At 43.4% G+C, this 12,850-nt stretch overlaps 2 protein-coding genes across 51 annotated transcripts in view; one reads left to right on the forward strand and one right to left on the reverse strand.

Moving 5' to 3' along the window:
* The window catches only part of LOC146981176 (nuclear factor 7, brain-like), a 454,853-nt gene that overhangs the window by 411,483 nt on the left and 30,520 nt on the right, over positions 1 to 12,850 (reverse strand). The gene's annotated exons all lie outside the window — the stretch shown is intronic.
* camk2b1 (calcium/calmodulin-dependent protein kinase (CaM kinase) II beta 1) overlaps positions 1 to 12,850 on the forward strand; it is a 93,446-nt gene that overhangs the window by 70,609 nt on the left and 9,987 nt on the right. For 16 of the 50 annotated variants that reach the window (XM_085786201.1, XM_085786166.1, XM_085786169.1 and 13 more), the window contains 4 exons: positions 3,061 to 3,105; positions 6,391 to 6,439; positions 10,928 to 11,017; positions 11,948 to 12,091. In XM_085786201.1, the coding sequence (XP_085642327.1) occupies positions 3,061 to 3,105; positions 6,391 to 6,439; positions 10,928 to 11,017; positions 11,948 to 12,091 (328 nt within the window). The remainder of the gene's footprint in view (positions 1 to 3,060; positions 3,106 to 6,390; positions 6,440 to 10,927; positions 11,018 to 11,947; positions 12,092 to 12,850) is intronic. The other 34 variants (XM_085786175.1, XM_085786176.1, XM_085786187.1 and 31 more) reach the window with 6 other exon arrangements.

Here is a 12,850-nt window from a genome sequence, read left to right on the forward strand (position 1 = left end):
GTTGCTTAGCTTCTGTCACACCGGCTGGAGAAAATGTGCGTCTAAAACGCTGGGCTCACACCAGACAGTTTTACAAATCATGTTTTAATTCCAGCTCACACTGTAGATCAAGTAGATCGTCAAGATGTGAAACCAAAGCTCACGGTTGATATGCTTCACACGGGTTAAAGTGTAAAAACGGCCCGTCATCCCCTGTGGATCGTCCTGGTAATCGACAGTTGTCAATAAAGATTCATTTGAAATCTCAGAGGCAGGTTTATATACTTTATTGTGACCACAGGGAACTACAAACCTACAAAAAATACACTCAGTTTGACACTAAACACTGAGTTTGACCTCGGCCGAACCAAAGTTTCTGAAATTTAACAAAGTCACCTGACGGCCGTCCAGGAGCAGATGATCGGTCTGCACAAGCATATTTTGACAATACAGTACGTGCAGTTGTGTTTAGAAGTGTCAGCAGCGCTCATGAGGAAATGACACCTTCGATTTTTGAGCATAAGGAAGTTTTATCATCATTGTCAATCCACAACGAAATTCTTTTTAGCACTCTCATAGCAGCACTTAAAAAGACACAAATCAATGTAAGACGACAAAAAAACTAGATAAATGACAACAACAGCATGAGTAAAAAGAATGATACGTATAAGTAAAGAAGGAAGAATTAAGTAAAACAGCTGTAACAGACAGAGAACGGAGTGTGTATCCTGGTGTTTTGGGTTTTACCTGCTGATTTACCTGGTGTGTGTGTGTCGGCCTGCTGGTGCAACACGTGCAGCTGCAGTACAAGTGTGTTTCTGTGGTGGACATGGACGTTTTAACTTTAGCAACCGGCTCCACGGTGGGAAGTTTCAGCAGGAGAGGCTTTTTTTTTTCTAGTCCTTGAAAAGAAAGGAGTGGGAGGGCGGCTGTGTTGCCTGTTGCTATAGGGACTTGAGCTAGTTAATGTTTAGGTGTGTGACCTTAAACTCCTGACCTGGGAGCAGTTTGGCTCAGAGATGGGAAACGTAAATGTATTTAATGGATTGTGTTTATTTACATCACATCTGAATGAAATCACTGGGCCACCTGACGTGTCAGGGTCAACCTCCTCCCCGCGCCCCTCCCTCCCTCCACCTGGTCATATGACATCATCACACTAGCCCCTCCCCCCTCCCCTCCTTCATCCTCCTCCCTTCTCCTCTAATTTTGCAACAACAACAAAAAAAAAGCCCGACCAGGTACTTTGTTCTCGCTCATCATTATCTCCCCAAGTTGCCGCCACTGGTTGTGCCTGTTGCCCTGGGCGACGGTTGCCCTGACAACATCGCCATCATCACCAGGGAGCCCAGCTGATGATGATTGGTCATCACGGAGGTGTCACTTCCTGTTGAAGGATGTGTGTGTCCGTCTGTGTGTGTGTGTGTGTGTGTGTGTGTGTGTGTGTGTGTGTGTAGATGAGGTGTTTTCTGCTTTACTGTAAATCCAGAGGCAAGAAATCTCATCTGTGTCCTTTATGATTCATCAGCGGGGAGGAGGGGGAGGGGGGTACAACACTGGTGTTCAAACACTACTAAAGGTCATGGGTCAGTGTTATTAAAAGCTGCTTTAAAGGGATAGTTCAACATTATGGCCCATTGCCATAATCCCTATAGTTTTAGGAGTAGGTTTGTTACTGTCTCATAAAAGAACGTTACGAGACAGAGTTGTTTTAGAGGTAAATTCATGCAAAACCGCTGATTTCTTGGTTTCCCTCATCAAACTCATCAAATACACAATCCAACAACTCCAAAACGCTCTGGTGGACAAGTTGTGACCTGCACATTCACCACGCTATGAGATAATAACGGAACAATACGAGACGAGATGCACGTTCCTGTCGGGGGCAGTTTTTCATCAAGCAGTCTCTGCATTTGCCTCTAAAACAACTCTGTCTCGTAACGTTGTGTTATTATCTCATAGCGTGGTGAATGTGCAGGTCACAACTTGTCCACCAGAGCGTTTTGGAGTTGTTGGATTGTGTATTTGATGAGTTTGATGAGGGAAACCAAGAAATCCTATGAGCCTCCGTAGCGTAGCTCTGAGCAGCTCACGGCTCTGCTCCGCCGTTCTAAAAATAGCTTGCACCGACAATTAAAGGTAACGAACCTACTGCTAAAACTATTATTAAACTATACTATTATGGCCCTTTAAACACAGAGCGTAGTCATGGCAGAAGGTTGAACGGCCGATCTTGAGTTGTCACACTCCTGACAAACAACCGTTTCAAACTCAAGTTCTTTTAGAGAGGGATCCTGAGATGATGCCAGCGTCTGCCCTGTGTGTGTGTGTGTGTGTGTAGATGTGTTGCTCCACTGCTGTGTAAGATGTCGAGGTTGTCGAGTGTTTATCTATGTCGGAGCATCTATATTGCATGAGCTCACTGATCTCCTCTTCATTTGTTTGTCCCCTTCATTTTACAGTTCAGTACATATTTGCGTCATGTCGCAAATGTTTTTTAAGAGTTTACACTCGCACAGCGAGGCAGCGCAGCAGGGAATAGACGATCCATGTTCAGCAAAAAAAAACCAGGAGGGGATACGGATAAAAAACAAAAACAAAAGTCACAGTTATGATTGCAACTCTTTGTCCTTAAGGCTGTGTGCCTACTGTGTGTGTGTGTGTGTGTCAAAGTGCACGAGTGTTGATGTGTTCATGGCAGACACTTCACCCTGAGTTTCAGCACTGCCTGTTCTTGGTATGTGTGTGTGTGTGTGTGTGTGTGTGTGTGTGTGTGTGTGTGTGTGTAAAGAACAAAACCGGCTGCAGATTACAGTTTTCAGCTCATCCGCCCACTCTATTGCTTTGGAGGATTCTTCCCTCTCTTTTCTTGCAGCCTTAACGATCTCTCTTCATCCAACATTCATGTCACTCCTTCTTCCACTTTGTCCTTTCTCTCTTGTTTTTTTTTTCTCGCACTTTCTCCATCTCTATCAGCTTATGTGTCAAAATATTTTTCTCTTTCTTTCCCCTTCTCTCTCTTCTCTCTCTCTCTTCCCTTCCATCTCCCTCCTCTTCCTCCTCCTCCTCCTCCTCCTCCAGGAACCTCAGACAACTGTCATCCATAATCCAGTGGACGGAACAAAGGTATTCATCATCTGACCTGCTCTTCATCCCTCTCTGTCACTCTCCTCCTCTTCCGCTTCCTCTCCTGAACTTTGTTCCCTTCTTCTCACCTGCGTGGCTGCACCATGACGTTGTTTTACTAATGCGTACTGTATGTGCATATGTGTGTTTGTGTGTGTGTGTGTGTGTGTGTGTGTGTGTGTGTGTGTGTGTGTGTGTAGGTATGTCAAGTAAATCAGTAAATAATGAGGAAACTTACACAGAGAAACTCACATATCACCAGATCAATTAATAAAAAAATAATCAAAGACTTTGATCTGAGCAATTACCAATCTTTCCATGGCAGCACAATTAAAGTGCAATGTAATTCATATAGCAGTCTGGAAAAGTGCAATAAAAAAAGTAAAAAAAAAAAAAGTGTTGTTTGTTGTGACGCCCTGGAAAACAAATCACATCATACATTTTATGTATTTTAAAGAGAAAATGTAAAACAAAAGTGAAATTCACGCTCAGATTATATCATATCATATCATATCATATAATATATCGCATAAGTTTATTGTATATTGTGCAGCCCCAGAACTTTCCCATACAAATATTACAGTATCATAATATAATACTGATTATTTTTCATTTATATAAAAGTGTACAAAAGCTTTGACAGAATCTAGACTTTTTAACTTGTACTTGCCAACTATAATTTAGTGAGCTGATAAGTTTACTAGTTTTGTTCTGTAATTATTATCTGATCTAATTTTCGCTCTCTGACCCATCACACATTGGATGACAACACATTATCATAACACAGAACATGCGTCATCTTCTATTTTTTACAAATCAGCAATAAATTAAGATAGAAAATAATTCATTACCAATGTTCTTACAAAGAAACAGATCAAAGAAAAATTCAAATGTTTTGTACAAACTCCAGATTACCTCGTTGTAAAGAGCTGCTTCTCTCATTTCCCAGATAACGAGCTCCGTGCATCATCTATGTGTAATAAATCAACATCTGGCTTTTACTTGACCAAACAAAACTCTTTTCTAGACCAGATAAACAACACATCTGACAGATCCACTTTTCTTCTACTACACTCTGAGTGCAAAGGACGGAGCTCTGGGTTTATTTGCATCCTCTCAAATGAAGCTGCTGCAGTTATTGTGTGTGTGTGTGTGTGGAGGATGTGCATAACTTTGCATTATGAGTCCTTCCTCATTAGGAGAGCCGAGCATCTGGTGTGTGTGTTTGTGTATGTGTGTTTGCATCACAGCAGAATGACCTTTGTATTAAACTTTTCCGTGTCTCCCCTCCGAGTGAAGTGCATGGTTTGGAGTTGTTTCCAGCAGCAGCAGCAGCAGCAGCAGCACAGAGCGGCTGCACGTGAAAACACTGAGAGTATTTTGGGAGGATACTACGTCAGCACGCTTTGTGTTTTTTTTTGTTTTCACACCAGGCTGGTTTAAAGCAGCGAGAACGAGCCGTCCTGAACTCCTGCGAGGACGTAGCTGCAGCGTTTGTACAGGAAAACAGCACGCGACCTTTAGTATACGACAGATCTTACCTGGCATAGAGAAACGACCAGAGGCCAAAACCGCCTTAATACATGAGCTGAGAAGTGTGTGTCGTATAAACAACCAAGAGGGTAAATTACAGCAAAGTGCACAAACGAGCGTGTGATAATTATGAGTCGAGTTCGTCTCCTGCCTCTGATGTTGCAGCATGGGAGGAAATGTCAGGAATAAAAAACTTTTCTATGATTCAGACCAAAGGAAACAAACTGTAGGTGGGAAAAAAAATCACACTTTTAATGATATTTGTGTTGTTATAGAACGAGGATGCTCTCCCTCTTCCTCTTCCTCTCTCTCTCTCACACACACTTTCTCTCAGGTCACCAGCTGCTCTTGAAAAACACTGTGAAACCACTTCTGTGCTTTCGCCCATGATGCTGCTCGTGCACGTGTGCTGTGTGTGCGCTGCTAATGAGGTCGTAGAGTCTCTCAACTCTCCTCGACGTGCTGGGGAATTTAGGCTCATTTAATCTGCTAATTGGAAATCAGAGGCGAACTCCTCCTCTGGTGAAAGCCAGCGATCAGACGGACAGACAGAGAGACAGACGGGTAGACGGATTGATCGCTGCACTAGGAGAATCCACTCTGTCTCTATTGTGGAGGTAGATTGATGGAGCGCATCCCACTGAGTTTTCTGTCAAGTTCAGCGAGAGACGAGGACACCCCCTGTGGAGGAAAGACGTCATCTGTCCACATGGTGTCATGCACACACTTAACACATACATACACAAACACACACACATCGGGGGACGAAGCACCGGGAGCTTTGCTTGGAGTAGAAGAACAGAGTTTTCAGGCATTTGGTGGCACGGTTTGGTTTGGTTTGGTTTGACTTTGTATTTAAAGGGATAGTTCAACATTTTGGCAAATTGGCCCATTACCATAATCCCTATAGTCTTAGCAGTAGGTTTGTTACCTTTAATTATCGGTGCAAGCTATTTTTAGAACGGCAGAGCAAAGCCGCGAGCTGCTCAGAGCTACGCTATGGAGGCTCATGGGATTTCTCATCAAACTCATCAAATACACAATCCAACAACTCCAAAATGCTCTGGTGGACAAGTTGTGACCTGCACATTCACCACGCTATGAGATAATAACAGAACGTTACGAGACAGAGTTGTTTTAGAGGTAAATGCAGAGACTGCTTGCTGAAAACTGCCGTAGACGGGAACGTGCATCAGCGGTTTTTCATGAATTTACCTCTAAAACAACTCCGTCTCGTAACGTTCTGTTATTATCTCATAGCGTGGTGAATGTGCAAGTCACAACTTGTCCACCAGAGCGTTTTGGAGTTGTTGGATTGTGTATTTGATGAGTTTGATGAGGGAAACCAAGAAATCCCATTAGCCTCCATAGCATAGCTCTGAGCAGATCGCGGCTCTGCTCTGCCGTTCTAAAAATAGCTTGCACCGACAAATAAAGGTAACGAACCCACTCCTAAAACTATAGGGATTGTGACAATGGGCTAATTTGCCAAAATGTTGAACTATCCCTTTAAAAAGCCTGGGTGGTTGTTACTCGCTAACTTACTGTCTGTTGTCTCTTGATGCATCGTGGTTTGTCTTGGTGAAGACGTAACAAGGCAACATGGGAACTTTAAGCTGCCCTCAACCCCTGCAGCCCCTCCCTCCCTCTCACCCCCCCTCCCCCTCCCATGTTCTGTGTAAACCCGGCGTGTGTCTCTGTGCCATCCTGTACTTGACCTGATCTGTCTCCTCCTTTGTCTCTGATCTCCAGGAGTCGTCGGACAGCAGCAACACCACCGTGGAGGATGAGGATGTGAAAGGTAAGACAGAAAAACACACGCAAAACCAACATCAGGACAGAGTTTGAAGCACCGCGTAAAAAACTAAATACCTGATTGACATTTCTACATTTCAGCCGATTATTAATTGATTGAGTGTGAAGGTGGAGTTTGAGCTGCTCCGCTCTCTGTGCTGCACATCACTGAGTTGTTTTTTTTTTTACGAAAGCATCAGACAGAAAGCTGCTGCTCTGCTTTGTGTGAGCTTCTTGCTCCTGCCAGCTGTTGAAAACCTCTGTCACCTCTCTGTCATCTTGATCTCTTATTGGTTCTTTTAGAGGATTTTTTTTGTGACACTGTATTTTAAACTCCAGAGAGTGTGTTAACGCCCTAAAAAAGATGTTTTGAATCACACATGTGCACATGTTAAATTCATTTTTGGGGTGTGACTTTCAAAATAAGAGTCACACATACACATACACTTGCTGTGCGGTGCAGCTGGGGTGAGTGTGAGTCTTAATTTAGCTCCGGCTCATAGCTGACCTCCTACTGACCCCTCATGGAGCCCGGCTGTATTGCTTCCTTCTGCTGTTGTTTTCTGAAGACGTGTGTGTGTGTGTGTGTGTGTGTTTTGGTGTGTGTGTGTGTGTGTGTGTGTGTGTGTGTGTGTGTGTGTGTGTGTGTGTGTGTGTGTGTGTGTGTGTGTGTGTGTGTGTGTGAGTGAGTGTGAGAGAAGTGAAGGGGGGGTGCCGTGAAATGTAAACGGCCTTGTAATGCTGTTGTGGTTTGGCTTTCCTTAAAGTGTTGGCATTTGGCTGAAATCGTAGCGCAGAGAAACGCACACCTCTGAAATACCATCGTGCCTGTGCAGGGTGTCAGCTCGCACAGTTATGTTGTGTGTGTGTGTGTGTGTAAAGTAAGGGTCTGTGCAGGGCATTGCACATTTATCAGCAAGTAACTTCACAAACTGCTTTAATGTGTGGTCCTTTTTTATGACCACAGAGTTGTGTGATCGTGTGTGTGTGTGAATGCATGGGTCCTGGATCTGCTTATCTATACCAACACACTCCAACACCCCTGTTCTCCACATCCGAGCCGAGTACAATGCGTCTAAATCGGGTCATGAGTGTATCATTTTGGTGCCAAGCGCACAGAACAGAGTGTGCACTTCCATCTCCTCCTCCTCTTCCTCCTCCTCCTCCTCCTCCCTACAGAGGCTTCGCTGCTATGTCACAAATTCCCTAGCAACCGTGGCAGAGCCGTCATGTAGGTCTGTAAGAAAATTAACCAGCGCTAGAAAACAAACGGCACAAACTAAGTCTACTGCCCAATTCCAATTCTAATTCTCATCCCTACCCCTAGCCCTTAACTCTTGCCCCTTGAAACGGAGCTACAAGGGGTAGGGGTTGAAAGTCAACCCCTACGAATTGGGACACCCCTTCAACAATCACATAAGTCATCAGTAGTCTCTGCTGGCTTTCACATAAGCAGACGTGACAAGTTTTTGCCACAAATCCTGTATTCAAAACCATGTTAACTTAATGTAAATGTGGTGATTTCTGTACGTAGGCTACAGAGCCCCCAGGCGCTGCTCCTCTGTCCAGTACACACATGAACCTTCACTTTTAATTCAAACAAACTAATGCGACTGCCACAATTGTTACATTTTATCAATGAGACCAGCATTTATCTCCTAAAAAGAATGTAACCAGCCGGCGGTAAACCTCTAAAAACCTGCGGGTAAGTTGATTAGCGATCGTCTTTTCTCCCGGGATGACGACGGAGGTTGGCCGGCTGACAAGCTCTCCGGACGGGTGGTGTCTCTGTGACGAGCCGTTGATCTGCTCCACAGGTGGAGCTTCACTTCTCCAAAAAACATTGAGTAAACGTCTGAACAGCCGTCATTTCGATAAACCGACCTCACATTGTACCAGTACCAGTACCAGTACCAGTACCAGTACCAGAATACTCTTTATTTTTTACCAAAAAGTGAACCTTTCAGAATAAAAGCACCTGAGACGCTCACACTCCTCCTCCTCCTCTTCACAGTATCAGGGTCTGTCTATGTCTTTCATCACCTTCATCCTCAGCGTCAGGTGTTCTGGTGTCAGGGCTAAAGTAAGAGATCCCTGGAAGAGACGTTTGACCTTTGGCTTCATTATAAGGAGCTGATAAAGTAAATGAAGCTTCATTGTGTCAGTCAATAATAATAATAATAATAATAATAAACAGGTAGGGAGTGTTGGTCTGTGTAGAGATCTGTAAGTTCAGGAGCAACTCAAGTCAAAATTTAGTCAAATGTATAATGTAATAATAGTGAAAAATATCACTTCATACAAAAAAAATCTTATTTACTTCATTACAGGAAGTATAGCAGATTTACATAATATTTATAACAGTGGCAGTGTTTGCATCAAAACATGACATGATTTTCTCAGTTCATTTGAATGCTTATAACTTAAATATAATTCAGTTACATTTGATAAATATCCTCATTGTCAATGTTAAATTGAGTTGTCGGGTCAGTTGTATTAGATATTACAGCAGTAAAGTTTACTTAAAGTGTTCACACAAATACTTTTAATAAAGATTTTAGATATAAACCCTACAGGTAATTTTTTCCAGTGTTTATGGAGCTGTTAATAATGAAAGGTTGTGTTAATTAGGGTCCGACTGATTAATTGACCAGCTCAGACACAGTAGTATCAGTTTGTTGTGCTCCTCTCCTTCATGTAGGTGTGTAAGTTTTTATCAGTTATGTTAATTAAATTGACGTTTTGAGTCATAAACATGTATTAGAGTCACAACATTTTAATGATTAACAATAAGTACCTCTTGTCACAAGTGCTTGAACCATATTTGAGGGACCAATGCAAAAAGAAAGTGTTATGATACGTTATATTCCTCCCTGATATCGATGTCAGCATTGATCCCATATCGATCGCCTTAATGTCATTGACAGAACAGCAACATTATTATAGACTGAGAGTTACTGTAAATCACCTGGGGAAGTACAGTGTTACAGGCTCTACTGTACCACACTGTACTGCCCCTGTGCACACAGTGAAGTTACCTCCCACCCCCACAACCCCCCCCACGCCATTTCCTTCCCTTCCAAGGTCCCAAATCAGAGCCACGGCCCTAAATTGGAGCCCCAGCACCCCACCCCTCTGGCAGGAATGGAGAGGGCAAGGGCACCTTGGGTGGTGGTAGTGGTGGAGGAGGGGGGGGTCGGGGCTAAAGGGGGGGTGTGGGTGGTGGTGTCTAATTTAAGCCCTGGACCCAGAGCGAGGTGTTGGAAGACACACAGGCTGCTCTGCTAGCGCCACCCTGGGATAGCGCCGGCCTCCCACAGCAGAGTTTCAGACTTTTCAGAAACGAAGCGGTGGCGATAAATCGTAGAGGCAGGGAACTACAAGAGCCAGGTGAGCGGGGGGGGCAGGGTGGGGGGGGCTCAGGTTGGTTGGACCAGTTTCTTTTATCACGTCGGCCTTTGTACAGTAGGTTCCTATCAGGTCAGCGGGTGCTCGACAGCTGGTTTGTTGTAACCTGACACCTGCACCGGCTTTTGGAGCATCTGAAACACCACATATCTGTTGTTGTGTTACGCTCCAACCGACGCGTTTATAATGCAGAACATGTTGCAGACAGGTTTCCTGAACTCGTTGTGACTCATTGATCATTTCTTCTTCTACGTCAGGTGTGATTCATATAGGTTTTTTTTATTTCCTGTTGAGCTGTTTGCGACATCTGGAGAATGAGATGTTTCTGCATCTGCATATTCCAGGGGTCACGTGACCTGACCGGGAGCTGTGACGTCGTTTTGTGTTTGGTTTCTGCTGCTTCTCCTCTCTGCTGAGGAGGGAAACCTGCATTTGTTGACAGAAAACACTGACTATTGTTCACATGTTGGCCTGTGAATTTCATTTGATCACAGCGAAGAGAGTCGTCGTGCTTCTGTTGCTGCAGCATCGTGGCAGGAAACTCTCTTTCTTTTAATGCCAGTGATGCTCGTGCCATCTGTTTTGTTATTTTTCCCTACAGGGACGTTTTTCTTTTTCCCTCTGTTTGTCGGTGACTGTCATGTGCTGCCAGCTGATAAAAACAGACGAGCGGTAATGAGTAACATCCAACTCTCTCTCATTATCGCGGCCATCACCGTCGTCGTCGTCATCATCCATCCTCCAAAACTCCCATTAAACCTCGGCACGCGCCAGCAGCAGCAGCAGTTGTGTGTAAATCCAACTGAAATGGAGCCATTAACTGGCATAATGAGAAAAATGCTTCTTCAATAAGATCTGGCGACAAGAAGGAGTGTCGGGGAAAAAGTAGCTGCAATTTCTCAGAGCCAGAAAAGAAAAAAGGGAGGGTGACTGAGTTTATCGCTGCCTGCCTTGTTTTTATCACCACTCTCACTCCATCTTTCCTCCTCACTGTGACATTTCTGTTGTGTTTTTTGGGTGCAATTTGTGCGACTGGTTCTCATCTCTCTCTCTCTGCATTCATGTGTCTGTGCGTGCACGTTATCAGGGAAGAGCTTAGACAACAGCTCGCTTAAGGCGCAGTCCAGCACAAGCTCCCAGCCTGATAGCTCTCAGGGCCCCACAGCTGCTGTGTTCTGTAAGTCAGCATGGTCTGCAATATGTAGCCTAGTCTCTAACACACACACATGCACACACACACACACACACACACACACACACACACACACACACACACACATTCATACGCTCTACTTGCAGTTCACCTTGTCTAAATCCTCCCCCGTGTGTCCTCCACTATCTATCTGCATGCATTAAAATCACACATTGAGCATCATGAAACATGTTTGATCAGCAGCTGCCATGATTTGTAGTATTTGTAGTATTTCTGCTCCTCTCCTCTCCCATCCTCCCCTCCTGTCCCGCCCACGCCACGTGCACTCAGAGTAACACGTTGTCTCCCCCTTATGGACATTTGTGGAAATAACAATGACGTTGGTTTGGTTGGTTTTCTGAGCATGATGTCTCCCACACTGCAAAAACTCAAATATCTTACCAAGAATATTGGTCTTATTTCTAGTCAAAATGTCATTTCTAGTCAAAACAAATCTCATTATACTTAAAATAAGAAACATCACATTAAAAAAGTAGCTTGTTTTTAGACACTTTTTTTTCCGTCTTTCAAGCATATTTTCACTTGAAATAAGTAGAAAAATCTGATAGTGGAGCAAGTTTTTCTTTCTTATTACAAGCACTGGCAGATTATTCTACTTATTTCAAGTGAATATTTGTTTGAAACAAGTGAAAATTATCTAAAAACAAGTTAATTTTTAGGTGATGAGTCTTATTTTAAGTGGAAATAGATTAGTTTTGACTAGAAATGAGACATTTTGACAAGAAAAAGGACAAATATTCTTGGAAAAAGTTTTTGCAGTGCACACTTCTTTGTCCTGAGGAGCGTGTGAGGACAGTAGCTGAGTCTCCGTCCGTCTCTCTCGTCTCAGCGCTATGTCTCCAGGACTGAACTTTATTCCATCTCACTGCATCGTCTTCCCTCTCTGAAACCCAGCAGCTACAAAGTTTGCCGACCTGCTGGGCTCGGTGCGCCGAGGCTCAGGGCCCGTAGCCGACGGGGAAGGGAGATCGCACACGCCTCCGCCCGCTGTCCTCTCCGCCCCCTCCCCTCCACACAACCCCGCTGTCCCCATGCAGAGTAAGTAGAGGACAGCAGCAAACAGGGAGAGAGCCGGAGATAACAGAGACAACACACATCATGGATTATGTCTTTATTTATCACAGCTGTCAAAATTAAGGTGCTAATAAAGTGTTAATGTAAAATACCACTATTTTATATTTATGTACGATTAACACATATGCTTTTATATCGACTATCTCCAGATGCCAGAAACAAATGAGCTCACAGTCTCAACCTAAAGCTTCTTGGCTAATAAGTAGCACTCAGTTACCCATCGTGTTATAATATTAATAAAATATATATATATATTATGCCAAATGGAGGTTCTGGATAATGATTGTATTATTTATCATCCATAAAACACTTTAAAACAAACAATTAAGAGAAGAAAAATAACATTTTTGACAAATGAAGCCCTATGAGTAACCATTAATATCTCTGCATCTTCAAAAATCCCATCAAGATTTTTGTTTTCAGACTCTTCCCATAGTCCAAACCTCTCAAATAAAAGCTTTGATGTGTTTTTAAGCAGCTGAAATCTACTGTAGTAACGTTTTTGTTATTGTCCAAAACTCTGATATGAAAAGCAAAAACCATCAATGATAAGTGTCAGTGAGCATGAATGATAAATATTATTTTAAATATATTATTGATATTTATACTTTATTTACAGTCAGTCACACATACAGTAGGAGCAAATACCTCAAGGTTAGACTTGTGTATTAATCCACCGCAGAAAGTAGTCCCAATAAATATAATATTTAGGCTCCTCCTGCT

The sequence above is a fragment of the Trachurus japonicus genome, chromosome 9 (genome assembly GCF_045865225.1).
Source record: "Trachurus japonicus isolate A0001 chromosome 9, Traja_1.0".
NCBI classification, from domain to species: domain Eukaryota; kingdom Metazoa; phylum Chordata; class Actinopteri; order Carangiformes; family Carangidae; genus Trachurus; species Trachurus japonicus.